The following is a 14028-nucleotide window of genomic DNA, read 5'->3' as shown; positions in this document are numbered from 1 at the left end:
GACACGATGTCCCCTCACCGTCTATCTGTTCCTCATTCCCCCTGAATTTTGCTTGGTGGCCTATAAGGTTCCAGGGAGCAGCTTTAACCCCAGACTCCAAAGGAATAGAGTCACCTTTAGACAGAAGCCAACTCTGACAAGGGCAGAGCAGAGACAGAATGCAAAGTCTTGGTGACCTAACTGAGGAGCTGGATCAGCCCTTGCCTGAAGCCCATCCTTCTGAAAGTTTCATTTCTATAAGGCCATTATAGTCCTTTTACTAGTTTAAGTAATGGTTTCTATTATCTGTAACTCAAAGCAGCAAGAAAAAGCAAATGAATAAAGGAAAAAATTAATGAGTGGGCAGTGTTTCCACAAATTCATTTAACCCAGGTGACAGTTCCATGTGTGCATATATTTCCTCCAGCCTTCTTGTACCTGTAAGAAAAAGAGAACTTTCTATCCAAGATAACACCCTCCCCTCCTTCTCTAGAAGCTGGTTCCATTAATTATCCCATTTTCTCTCTTGTATGTTTGATCTTTCCCTCCCTAGTGGATTTCTCCTCCCTACCTTCAAACATTCTCAGGTCTCCCCAGACCCCAAAGCTTTCTCAGCACCTCTTGAAGCTGCAGGCTCACCTCTTCCTTTTACCTCCAGTCCTCTCCCATGGAATCACTGATCCACCACCTCCATGGTGGATATTCACGGAAGGCTCATGACCCAGAAGAGATGGGTGACTCTGGTCCCTGCTGCCTGTGCTGTGCAAGGTATGGCCACATGGCTCCAGGGTTCAGGGCTGGCCACCCAGGTTCTCAGGGCCCACAGGGAGCTGGACACTGAGGGCATCGTCCGTCAGACCCTCTCCTGAAGAGAGAACCACTCTGTGTTCAAGATGTGGCTCCCTCATCCAGGAGGGTTCAGGCCATCAGCCCCATCCCAGTCACCCCTAGTCCCGCCAACCAGGTGAGATGAGGCAGGGCCTGTCTGGGTCCCAGCAGGCAGGGAAGAGCCAGAGGGGCTGGAAGGCTCACTCTGGGGCTTTGGATCCTGGGCCATGGGAACAGCTCACAGCAGGAAACAAGAGAAGCCCTCCTGGGTAACAGGCGAGGAGGCCGCCAGGCTGAGCTCCAGCCCCTCCGACGACAGAGGCAGAGGCCTCTATTTTGGAAACAATGCTTTCATACTCTGGTTTTTCTCTAAGTGTGCTCTTGCTGCTCCTGTAGATGAAGCCTGATCCCTGTAAGAGATGTCAGGCCAATGGCTAATGAGATGCTCGGATCACAAGGAAAGGGTACGTTTGTCCAGCCCAGAGCAGGGCGAGGAAGCAGGGAGAGAACTCCAAGACATCCCAAGAGTACAGGAGACAAGGTCACAGCCAGGAATCCAGCAGCTACCCCTGCCTGGAGAGTTTCTGGGGCTCCATGTGCCTAGGTGAAACCTCTTCCAGGCATGGTGCAGGTAACTGCCCACCCAAGCAGAGAGAAGTGTGAGCGCGAAAGAGGAGATGCCAGAGGGAGGAGGGCGCAGGACAGGGGACAGAGTCCGGGAGCAGAACATGCTGGGTCTCCGGGCAGGCCGACACTAAGCCTCAAAGTCCAGGCCACCCCCACCTTTCTTATCAAAAGATCACAGCTCCAGCGGGCCCACTGAGCAGAGACGGCACACCCCACACCCCCGCCCACCCAGACCCATCCCCTGTTTGGTCACCCCACTCAGGTGCCACAGAGACACACACCAAAGCTTTGTGGTTCCAACTGTTTTATACTGAAATACACATGGGCTGATCCCAAACGGTTCGGTTCAGGGGAGAAAGAAACGATGACAGCGGGTGATCCCAGGGCTCGACGTCGCCAACACTTGGTGCGTGTGCCAGTCCATCTGCCCACCCTAGCAGGACAGTCAGGCTTGAACATCTGGAGGAGCTCTACCGAGCGGGGCAGCGGAAGAAGCCAGTCCTGGGCCCAGGAGTCCTCAGCTGAAGGGCTTCACCAGCTTCATGGCAGCATAGTTCTGGAGAGAGGGAGGGAGGAGGCAGGGACAGGTGGTGACAGCTGCGGGGGAAAGGAGCTGGGAAAGGGCTCAGCCACCTGCCTGCGCCTCGCACTCACCACCCCCACCACACTCCACACTCAACACTGCAGCCCCAGCCTCACTGCCACGCCAGCCCACACTCTCCTGGGGGCCACGGCACTCAGTCTTCTCCCCCATCAACCAGGGCCCATTCCCAGCGTCCGCCCTGGGCCACGGCACTCAGTCTTTTCCCCCATCAACCAGGGCCCATTCCCAGCGTCCGCTCTGACCAGAGGACTCTGCCCCAGCCAGGCCAGGCCCAGCACCTTCAATCAGACAGGTGGCCCGAAGGCGCGGCGGGGATTCTCCCCACCCCTCTCCCAGCTCCCCACACACAGGAACCCCGGGCTCATTGGCCACCATGCTCCTGCCCCAGAAGCAAAGAGAGAGGTGAGGGCAGGGGTGGTGTACAAGGATGACCCACAACAGAGGCCAGCCCTGGAGACGGGTCACCCCTGATTAAGCCCTGGCTGCTGCGGGACTGACAGGAATCTCCCCTCCCCACTCCTCCCCCCCAAAACCATGAAAACACATACAACACAACACAGGGCTCCTAATTGGGACAGTATGTTCCCCAGCGCCGCCCGGGAAGGCCAACTCTGGAAACAAAGCCGCCGCTCCTTCCCCGCCAGCTCGCCTCCTGCCTCCCCACGCTGGCCCTGCTCCCTGCGGCCTCTGGGGGAGAGCTGGGGGAAAACAGACAGGCTGCCCTCCTGCCCCCTCCCGGGGGAATTTCCGAGGGGATGGGAGATTAGGTCTATGCAGGGGAGGAGGTGGCAGCCCTGGCCCCAGGCCCCTCTCCACCAAGGCCTCTGCCCCCAAAACCTGCAAGCCAGGCGAGGGGCACGGGTCTGGCACCCACCAGGTGACCAAGCCACTTGGACATGCCCAGCTTGTGGCAAAGAACTGCAGGTGAGAGCATCAGCAGCCTCAGGTCCAGGCTGCTCCTTTGGCCCCAAAGCCTTCACCTGGGAGCCGAGCCCGCACACCAGCCCTGGGAGAGAAGGCAGGGCTGGTATTTGAAGAGGACAGTTCCCAGAAGATCTCAAAAGATTCGGATGCTGCTGGCTGGGGACCCAGGAGACAGGGAAGAGGCTCTGCCCAGGTCTGCCCACGGGGTCTGGGGCTATGGCTGCCCCTGAGATGAGAAAGGGTGGCAGGCTGGAAGTAACTGGAAATCTTCCCTCTGTCTCCCAGCCAGGTAGCTGGGGCCTCCTTCCCCCTGCCCCAGGTCCCTGAGGCCAGTCTGCTGCCCAAGCACCTTGCAGGGTGGGGCCCGGCTGGCCAGGGGCAGGCCCAGGCATAGCCAGGAGATAGGAATTTTACTTGGGGCCGGGCCCTGCCCTCCCCTTAGCTCTTCAGCAGAAGGCTGGCTTGACATGCAGCCCCCTCCCCACACTGCTCCCCTCCGCACAGTGCTGGTCACAGCAGGTCAGTGCTGACCCAGCCCAGCCCTGCCTCATGCCCATGGGGGTCCCAGCCGAGGCCACTTGGGGAGTCCCTGGCAGAGCCAAAAGCAGCTACCAGCTCATAACTCCACATGGAGCTCCATCTCACACAACAGTGATGCTCAAACCAGAACGTTTGAGGCAGATTCTCCCCAGCAGACCTGGAGCTGGCCGGGGCTCTGCAATCCTCCCTGGTGCCGCTGCAGCTCACTTCTCAGACCACCTGCTCGGGAGCGTGGGGGTGCACCAGCTCGCCTTGCCCGCATTCCCTGGCCCAGCCTCACAGTGGAGTGCTAGGCTGTATTCTGTTCTCCCCGTGGTCCTGGCATCACTGTGTCTCCTCGTGGACTGCCAGCTTATCAGACCACCAGCCTCACCACCCGCTCCATCACCCATAGAACTCACCCTTGGCTCCCGGACACAAAGTCTTTGCCTGAACCTAATGGTGGCTGGGCATAAACGACATGAGAGGAGGTGAGCCTGAGGAGAGGCCAGGCGAGGGGCACTGCGCCTCCCCAACCTGACCACCTGGGCCTGCCCCAGGGGAAGAGACACAGAGGTAGAGTCCTGGGCCTGAGCCCTGAGCCCAGGTCACTGCCAGGGCAGCTAAGCTCTCTTCCAGGGCCCAGTAGCTAATCCCATATTAGCAGTTGTAATTTGTCTTCTTTCACTAAGAGGGCACCCAAACCAAACAAGCCTGACCCCCATAACCTCACCCACCCCTGAGCCTCAGGCCTATCTGGTCAATGTAAGTCTTTTCGCTAAGACTCAGAACAGTCTCAGCCTGCTCAAAGGGCCTGGCCCTCAGCCCAACCCGTGGCCACCCCAGCTCTAGACCCTCCTTTGTGACTCAGGGCCCAAAGGGTGCCAGGGCCTAGGTGTCCGAACCAGAGCTGCCCTCCACTGCTCCCACAGTTCATGGTATCAGGGCCTGAAGGGGAAGCTCTACCATTTTTACTGTCTTCCTCAGGATGCTCTCTGCTGGTACCAGGCCTCGCCAGCTATGCTGGGAGAGGCGCTTGGAACCCCTCCTTCTCCTGGAGGACCCACAGAGCAAAGAGCTCACAGGTGAGTAATTCCACTGCTCAGTGTGGGGACTGTGCGCGTGGTCGGTGGCCTGGTGCTGACCAGGGCTGTGGCTGGAACCCCAGCCTGGGAGCTCTACACAGACTGCCCTGCAGCCCTGAGCTGGCCCCTCCCCTCTCTGGGTGTCTGTTTCTTTCCATTCAAGTCAGGGTGACGTGGAGTTGATCACACCGTTCCTCTACTTGTACATGGATTTTAAATTTTCATGTCAAAAAGTTTTACAAATTTAGAAGAGATTGAAACTCAGGTATCAGCCTGGGAACCTATGATCCCTTCAAGGTCTGAGGTTCTAGAGATGCTCAGGTGCTGCCGTGAGGACCCAGGGATCCTGGGCAGGGGAGACAGCTCCAGATTCTCCTCCTTTGGGAGCGGCCCGAGGAGCGGCCCTGGTCACTCTCTGTCAGGCACCAGCTGGCCTCTCAGGCACTCAGCAGGGAAAGGGGCCCAGTGTCCACTGTGTCGGGGAGAAGCTCCTGGCACTCCCCCTCCTCACTCACACCCCGCCCCAGGCCACCCCACTGCAGAAAACAGGCGCACATTCAGGTCCCCAGGTGGATCCCAAGCCCCTCTCCAGGCCCTCAGCAGGCGCCATCCTCACAGACACAGGGCCTCCCCCTGTTCTCTGCCATCCACACCTTCCCTTCCCTTCCTGACCAAGCTCCAAGCCCTCCTTCAAGCAGGTTCTCCTGCCCACGCCTGCCCAAGGGCCTCATCTTGATTACACAGCCCATCAGGGGCTTGCTGAGCACACTGTGTCTCCCCATTAAGGACAAGAACTCAGAACTCCCCAAGGGTCTCCTACCAGACTGGGGGCCCCCAAGACAGAGCCTGGGTCTCCTTCCTCAGGCCACAGACTCCCCAAGGACAGAGGCTGCCTCTCCATCAGACAGCCAGTGCACTGGAGGTCAATGACAGGCTCCCCCGAGACCAGGGGCTGCTGGAGCTCAAGAATGGTACCTCCCACATCAGACCAGGAGCTCCCCCGAGACAGGGTCTGTGCCTCCCCCCTCGGGCCAGCTTACCGGGAAGGAGTAGACAAAGATGCCCAAGAAGAGCAGGAAGATGAAGAGAATGAGGAAGAGGATGATGGCACACCGGAACCGCCGCCACAGGATGAACTTCATAGTCTTGTACGGGGAGGTGAACCAGAGGAAGGAGGTGTCAGGCCGCCTGCAAGGGAGATCCCAGAGGTCAGCAGGGCACCCCACCAGTGCTGCTCCCTGTGAGCCCTGCTCCCAAATCACCCTGGCCCTCCCCAGCCAGGCCCCCAGACCCCCCAGCCTCCAGCCCCCGGGCCCTGTCCCTTTGCATCTGCATCCCCTTCTCCTCCCAGCCTTTGCTACATCATAAGCCCTGCCCACACCCCTCTTCTCTTCCTGACACCATCAAGCCCTGCACACCCTCAGGGACCCAGTTATTAGCCACCCTGTCCAGGTCACCTTCCCTGTCGCTCTCCCCTTCCTGACCCAGGACTTGTCACAGACTAGAGACCTGGGGACTGGACAGAGGTTCGAGGGGCTCCACTTTCGCTGAGCTATGGCCCATGAGCTCCAGATAAGCTGTGCCACAGGCCTAGATGCACATGGCTGGTCCACGGTCAGGGAAGGATGGCAGGAGCTGAACCCAGAAAGGTGACTGTCTCTCACAACCAGGAACTTCAGATCCTTCCCCGAGATCAGCCTCGCAGTTCAAAGAGCAGGCAGGTTTTGTGTCTCAGTAACGGCCATTCTGACATTCGCTTGCATGCCGCTGGATCTCCTGGGTCTCCCTCATCTTTCCACCCAGATCCCAGCACCCTTGGGTAGGGGGCCTCCTGCTGCTCGGCCAGCCTGTGGTGGTCAGGACAGCTCTGTGACAAAATGGGCTGTCTGTGCTGAGTGTGACTTGAGCTCAGCAGGCTGTGGGAAAGGACCCAGCAAATGCAGCCCCATCACTCACACACACCCCTGCTGCCAAGAGCCGTCTTTCAGGCTCCAATAACTGTCTTCAAGCCATCTCCATCCACTGGATTGGCTTATATCCCTTATCTGGGAGGTAGGGGAGGCAGAGGCTAGGCCCCCATTCCACAGGTGGGAAAACGGAGAGACCTTTTGAAAGCCACGTTGACACCACAAGAGAGCCACAGAAGCAGCTTGTTCAGGGGAAAGACCTTGAGTCAGGCTCCAGAGCCAATCAGACCAGGTGTGAGAATTTCAGCTTCACCACTTTCCTTGGAACGACCTTATTTAATTTTGCTGTGATTGTTTTCTCATTTGTAAAGTGAGGATGCTAAGATGACCCAGCAGGGAAGGTTCCATGACACAACATACACAAGCCATATGACAGCACGCTTGGCCTACAACCACCAGTTGCTCAACAGTGCTTGCTTCTGGAATGAACTGATGAGCCCAGCCTGTTCTGGAAGGGTGTCGGTCACCTGCTCCCTAACGAGGACCCTGGGATGAGTCACACCCTCCTCTGGGCCTCGGGACCTCTGTGTGGCTATGCAGTGGGTGCCTCCTCCACTGTGGCTACGCCTCCCAGTCCCCTTGGCCATCAGCGGGCAGGGGCTGGGCACCAACCTTGGGTCCTCAAGCTTGGGATTCATGTTAGGTTCATCCCGGCCGTGGCCGGCTGGCCGCTCCTCATGCTCACTCTCTGTTACAATCTCCAAGGTCATCTCCAGCTTGCCCTGTGGGGAAAGGGGGACCTGGTCAGGGACACAAAGGCTCAGCACCATGGCTTGGAGAGGAGCCAGGCCGGGACAGATGTCAAAGTCACTTTATGATTTTTTTTTGAAAAGTGATAACAGGATGATCTGATCATAAAAGTACCCGTTCCTAGCAGGACATGTAGTAACTACAGACACGTGTCTGCACGTATGGGCTTCCCTGGTGGCTCAGAGCTTAAAGCATCTGCCTGGAATGCAGGAGACCCGGGTTCGATCCCTGGGTTGGGAAGATCCCCTGGAGAAGGAAATGGCAACCCACTCCAATACTCTTGCCTGGAGAATCCCATGGAGGGAGGCGCCTGGTAGGCTACAGTCCATGGGGTCACAAAGAGTTGGACACGACTGAGCGATTTTACTTTACTTTACAGACACGTATAAAGAAAGGATACTGTCACTCATACTTTTCCTATGTAACGATAAGCACTCCTAATATTTTATTCATCAGACTTATTTTTCTCTGCAAGTATATGAAATACCATACTGTGTATATTTAGTTCTACAGCTTGCTTCTTTCACTTAAAATAATATATTTGATTATTATATAATTATATATTCTTTTAAAGTTTGCTTTTAATGCTATAAAACATTCTATGCAATGGCTGACCATAATTTATTTAGTAAACTAGTTACTTTGGTTCATTTGTTTCCAACTCTTCGTTGTTATAAAAAAAAAAAAAAATGCTGCAACCAACACCCTAGAACCGTAAAGCTTTAATTTAATGAGGTTATTTCTTTAGGAAAGATTTTAGAAGTGGGATAAAAAATTTCAGAGGGAATAAATATTGCTAAGTTTCAGGCTATATATTACTAAATTGTTTCCCCAAATGTAAAATCATTAGCCTGGAGGGCAAAAGGAAATGAGGGGGGAGTCTCTCTGCATCCTCGCTAGCAATGAGCATTTCTGTTTTAAAACACTCTACTATAATACATTAAAGATGTTTTCACATTTTAAAATACTCCTTTATGTAATTACCAGGGGAAATGGACTTTCTTAAATTTTAACGGCCACTCTACTTGTTTGCGTATTATCTATGCAAGCACTGCACTCATTTTTCATTTGAGACATTAGTATTTCTTATTAATTGTTATAATTGGTTACACAACATGGATATTTTATTTCAGGGGCCACTTGAGGGGTTGGCTGGCTGCTTGCTGTTTCCAGGTACAACTGACCCTTGAACCACATAGGTTTTAACCATGCAGATCCACCTATACACATATTATCTCAGTAAATATACAGTCGGCCCTCATTTGCAGGTTTCAATCCACAGATTCCACCAACCGTGGAGGGCCAACTATGAGACATGAGCATCCGTGGATTTTGATGTCCACAGGGCTCCTGGAACCAACCCCCCGTAGATATTGAGGGACAATAATAAACTGTCATTTACTTCCCCTGCAGAGGCAGGACAATTCCTCATGGTCCCCAGCCACGCCCCTGGACAGACCTCTGGGCAGAGGGAATAGTCCCTCAAGGATGGTCCCTTGTAGGGTTCTGCTTAAATGGGAGCAGCATGATGCCTGTCCTCTTCCAGAAGTCTAGCCAAAGGGGAACTCAGGACACAGATCACTGTGAAGGCCAGAGAGCAGAGTATAAACTAAACAGGATCCACAGAGATTAAGGCACCTTTGATTTAAATAGGCTTCGCTGGGATACAACCCTCAAGAAGAGGAAGGCTGGAAAGTGGCAAGGGAGAGGGACAGGTCTTGGGAAACAGACAGGGAGGGCAGGAGACAGGGAGAGGAGCACGCCTGCGCCTGTGATTGCTATGGAGGAGCCACTCCCACGTCTCCACCGGCCAGATGGAGCTGACTTACCGCCAGCATCTTTTTCTCGCCCTCATCCGCCACACAGGGCCACCAGCCCTTCACTGTTTTCTGTTCAAAAAGAGACACGAACCGCTCTGGGTGGAAGGTGGCTTCCAGCTGGTCCACGGAGCACTTCTCGGCTGTCTTGGCGGGCTTGGGCATGTGGTTAAGGTCCAGCTGCAGAGAGCCTGTGGCAAAGAAGGTTGCTTTAGCCAGGCTTTTTCAGTCACTGCCAGCCTAGGACCATCCTGTGGCTCAAACTCTACTCTCCATCCGTCACCTCTCATCCCATCTGTTCAGCTTCCCATCCATCTGTTCACGCATCCATATGCCCACTAATCTGCCCTTACTGATTCACCCTTAACAGAGCTTCCCAACTGCTCAATTACCCATCTTACTATACTTACTTAGTATACGAGTGTTCCAATTTCTCCACATCCTCTCCAACATGTGTTATTTCCCATTTTTTGTTTTTGTTCTTGCTTTTCTATAGGTGCAAGTGTTATCTCATTGTAGTTCATGCATCTGCCCACCTAGTTATCCACACAGCTATCTTTCCATACTGCTTCATCTGCTCTTCTATTTTATCCCTCTTCTCCCAGAATAGATCCATCTTTTGGGTGAAGCCACATGAAAATTCTGATATTCAATTATCTTTGATGTATAAAAACAGTCATTTCATATGGTTTCACCTAATCCAATTCCAACAACACGATGAAATCAGTGGGACCGGAGCACAGGTTACTGAAGGGATAAAGTGAGAGAGATAAATCTAAAAACCATTTTCTGAGGCCAAATTAAAGAAATTTTTGAATACCACACTAAGGAGATTAGACTATTTTTCAGTGTGGAATGCTCAGTTACTGCAAGTATTCAGTGACTGCATCTGTTTTTGTAGTTTTTCATTCCCTTCCTCCATTTATCCTTCCATGCAGCTATCTGCTTTGATTTAACTATCTATACCCCTCAATAGTAACATTTGCTGAGCACTATATCTCCATTAATCAGGTTATTATTCCATCCAACAGTTGCTCAACTCTATATCAGCACTAACCTATGTACCCATCTAAACATCTCTCCATCCCTCAACTACAGATGAATGTTCATTTCTCATTGTAAATATGATCTCAATACAATATTAAGTAAAAACCAGGGCATTAGTAATATCATATATATAGTATAATATATTAAATATTACATTAAATCTATATATAAATTATATCAATATATTATATAAACTATATATAGGATATCTACATAAACCATGTAGCTACATAAACCATATATACTATGTATAGTATGTATACTCTATACGTATGTCTACATATATGTGTGTGTTAGCTGTTCAGTTGTGTCTGACTCTTTGCGACCCCCCATGGATTGTATCCACCAGGCTGCTCTGTCCACGGAATTCTCCAGGCAAGAATACTGGAATGGGTTGCCATTCCCTTCTCCAGGGGATCTTCCTGATTCAGGTATCAAATCCAGGTCTCCTGCATTGCAGGCAGATTCTTTACCATCTGAGCCACCAAGAAAGCCCACATATATATTATATATATACGCATATATAATATATCTGCTGCTGCTGAGTCACTTCAGTCGTGTCCGACTCTGTGTGACCCCATAGACAGCAGCCCACGAGGCTCCCCCGTCCCTGGGATCCTCCAGGCAAGAACACTGGAGTGGGTTGCCATTTCCTTCTCCAATGCGTGAAAGTGAAAAGTGAAAGTAAAGTCACTCAGTCGTGTCTGACTCTTCGAGACCCCCTGGACTGCAGCCTGCCAGGCTCTTCTGTCCATGGGATTTTCCAGGCAAGAGTACCAGAGTGGGGTGCCAATGGCTTCTCTGATACATATATATATAACATATATATATATATATAACATATATATATAAAACATATATATAGTATAGTGTATATATAATATATCTACATAAAGTAAGCTATATATACACACATAGATAGTATATCATAAAGACTATAAGGGAACACAGGATAATTTCTTAATCGCAAAATTTCTAGATCTTAACTATTACTTTTAAAATAAAGGCAATAAATATTCAAAAGAAGTAAAATATGTAACTAGAAAATACATTATGAAGAGGGAAAAGGAAATGTCTTAATAATGCTGTAAGCTTCTAAAAAGAGTAGATCTTAAAATTTCTCTTCACAAGAAAAAAAAATCAACTATGCAGCTTACTGTGCTGATCCTTTCACAATAGATACAAACATCAAATTAAAAGAAATCTGTGGAGTTTAAAAGTAGCAGTTTTAGTGGCTTTATTTTTAAAAACACAAAATGATCCTATTTAATTTTATATTGAACACCATTTTTTCATTCAATAGAATGCGGTTTTTGTTTGTCTTATTAAAATTGGTTTTCTCTGTACATCTGTGGCTGATTCACGTCGATGTATGGCAAAAACCATCACAGTATTGTAAACTAATTAGCCTCCAATTAAAATAAATTCATCAATTAAAAAATAAAATGAGAAAAAAATGGTTTTCTAAAGCCTCATCCCATAAAGGCAAGAATGATAGAAGGATACTAAAAAAATTTTTTAGTCTGCAAGCAAAAGAGGTTCTATAAAAAACTAAAAAGCAATTGAAAATGGTGAAATTATTTGTAATGTGTCCTTACTATATAAAAAGCTCTGAAAATCAATAATAAAAGAGGAACATCCCAAAACCGTGAAAAAGAAAATAACAAAAAAATATAGATAATAAACATGTTTTTAAAGTTCTACCTTACAAGTAAAGAAGAAATGCAAAGAAAGATAAAAATGAGGTGTCATATTGGCAGGTTTTTTTTTTTTAAGAAAGATAACACTTTTAGCAAAAGTTTAAGGAAAATAGTGCCCTTGGGCAAATAGAGAACAGATGATAATATAAAAATGTAAAATCTATCTAGAGGGCAATTGAACAAAACGTTTCAAAAACCACTCTAAGACTAAAAATCTGCTTCTTAAAATTTAGGGAAGATGTGCACAAATGGTCCGAAGATGTGAGCCTAGACTGCCACTCACACGGGAAAGCCTGGAAATGAGCTGAGAGTGCACCACGGCGGGATCAGTGAGACAGGAGAGGGTCCACCTGTGCAACGGGCCATCGGGTGGACGTTAAGTGCCATGATGTAGATGCAAATGGAGACGGGTAACTCCTGATGGTAGGAACGTTCTTAATGTATTGTTTCCCACAAAAAGATCTAAAACAGTATGTGTAACATACACCCATTTTGCTTTCTCTATGCCATACATTCATGTGTATATCTATGTATAAACTACACATACAGGGCTTCCCCGGGGGTCCAGTGATTAAGAAGCCACCTGCCAATGCAGAGGACACAGGTTTGATCCCTGGTCCACGGAGACCCCACTTGCAGCAGAGCAACTAAGTAAGCTGCATGGGTCACACCCACTGAAGCCCATGAGTCCCACAGCCAGGGCTCCACAGAAAGAGAAGTCATTGCAAAGAGAAGTCCATGCGCCGCACCAGAGAGTAGCCCCCACTCCCCACAACTAGAGGCAGCCCACGCCCAGCAACAGAGACCCAGGGCAGCCAGAAAATAAAATAAATAATAAATGATTTTTAAAAAGAGTAGCCCCCACTCCCCGCAACTAGAGGCAGCCCACGCCCAGCAACAGGGACCCAGGGCAGCCAGAAAATAAAATAAATAATAAATAATTTTAACAAAGAGTAGCCCCAACTCCCCGCAACTAGAGAAAGCCCATGCACAGCAGCAGAGACCCAGGGCAGCCAAAGAATAAAATAATTAATAATTTAAAAAAATATTTTGGAAAAATATGCACATAACATGTATTTGCTTATATAAGAAATAATATACCCCAAAGTATTAGTGGAAGTTATCTCTGGGTAGTGAGATTATTACTTTTCACTTTCATGCATTGGAGAAGGAAATGGCAACCCACTCCAGTGTCCTTGCCTGGAGAATTCCAGGGACAGCGGAGCCTGGTGGGCTGCCGTCTACGGGTCGCACAGAGTCGGACACGACTGAAGCAACTTAGCAGCACCAGCAGTGAGATTATAATAAAATAGGAAAGGGAGGCATTGCTTATCTCCAGTTTCTAATGTGGCTACAGGAATTACGTAATAAGTAAAAGAACAAAAGTCCAGCTTGGTGCTGTGATGCTAACACTCTGAATCTTTTACAGTGATGTCATGGAGCAGTCCTCAGTCCTCCAAGTGCAGGGGACCAGGCTGGGTGTGGGGGGACACGGGGTGAAGAGCAGCCTGATAGGCTGGAAGCCTTCTTCCCCGTTCCTGCTGGGGCTGCTCCTCAAAATGTCCTTCCTTTGTGGTGGGGGTGGGTGGGGCGGGCAGGGCCAAGAGCTCGGCTAATCCTGCAGTCAAGACCCACCCAAGGAGGGCTCCAGTGATTCATCCAAGCCTGCCCTGCTCCTAGCTGGCAAAGCGGAACTGGAACCCAGGACTCCTTACCTCCTGGAAGGCCTTTTTCACAGCCTCACTATTTTACTGAGGTGAAATTCACAAAATAAAATGCGCCGTTGTAAGCATTTTAAAGCATACAACTCAGTGGCTTCTAGTATATTCCCAGAGTTGTGCGACCACTATCTAATTTCAGAATACTTTCATCATCCCTAAAAGACACATCGTACCCACCTCTCTTCCTAGTCCCCGGTGACCACTTTCTGTCTCTGGATTATTGTGGACATTTCCTATGAAGGAGTCATACAGTATTTGTCCTTTTATGTCTGACTTCTTTTACTTGGTATGTTTTCAAGGTTCACTCATGGTGTACCATGAGTCAGGATTTCACTTCTCTCGTGGCTGAATAACACCCCATTGTATGGATGCACCACAACTTTCCAGAGGCCAGACAGCTAGTGACAGCCAGCCCCTGCCCACACGTCTTCACCGGGGCTCCCCTCTCTTCCTTCCTCGG

General features: G+C 50.2%; 1 protein-coding gene across 22 annotated transcripts in view; it reads right to left on the bottom strand.

The window, feature by feature from the left end:
• Positions 1–1721: 1721 nt before the first annotated feature.
• DYSF (dysferlin) overlaps positions 1722–14028 on the bottom strand; it is a 225552-nt gene continuing 213245 nt past the window's right edge. For all 22 annotated transcript variants that reach the window (XM_042246330.1, XM_060412345.1, XM_004006065.5 and 19 more), the window contains 4 exons: positions 9113–9291; positions 7146–7255; positions 5607–5754; positions 1722–1990 (listed from right to left, as the gene is read on the bottom strand). In XM_042246330.1, the coding sequence (XP_042102264.1) occupies positions 1952–1990; positions 5607–5754; positions 7146–7255; positions 9113–9291 (476 nt within the window). In that variant the 3' untranslated portion in view covers positions 1722–1951. The remainder of the gene's footprint in view (positions 1991–5606; positions 5755–7145; positions 7256–9112; positions 9292–14028) is intronic.

Source organism: Ovis aries, chromosome 3, assembly GCF_016772045.2.
Source record: "Ovis aries strain OAR_USU_Benz2616 breed Rambouillet chromosome 3, ARS-UI_Ramb_v3.0, whole genome shotgun sequence".
NCBI classification, from domain to species: Eukaryota; Metazoa; Chordata; class Mammalia; order Artiodactyla; family Bovidae; genus Ovis; species Ovis aries.
Note: the sequence above shows the minus strand (reverse complement) of the source record. Positions and strands in the feature narration are given on the sequence as shown.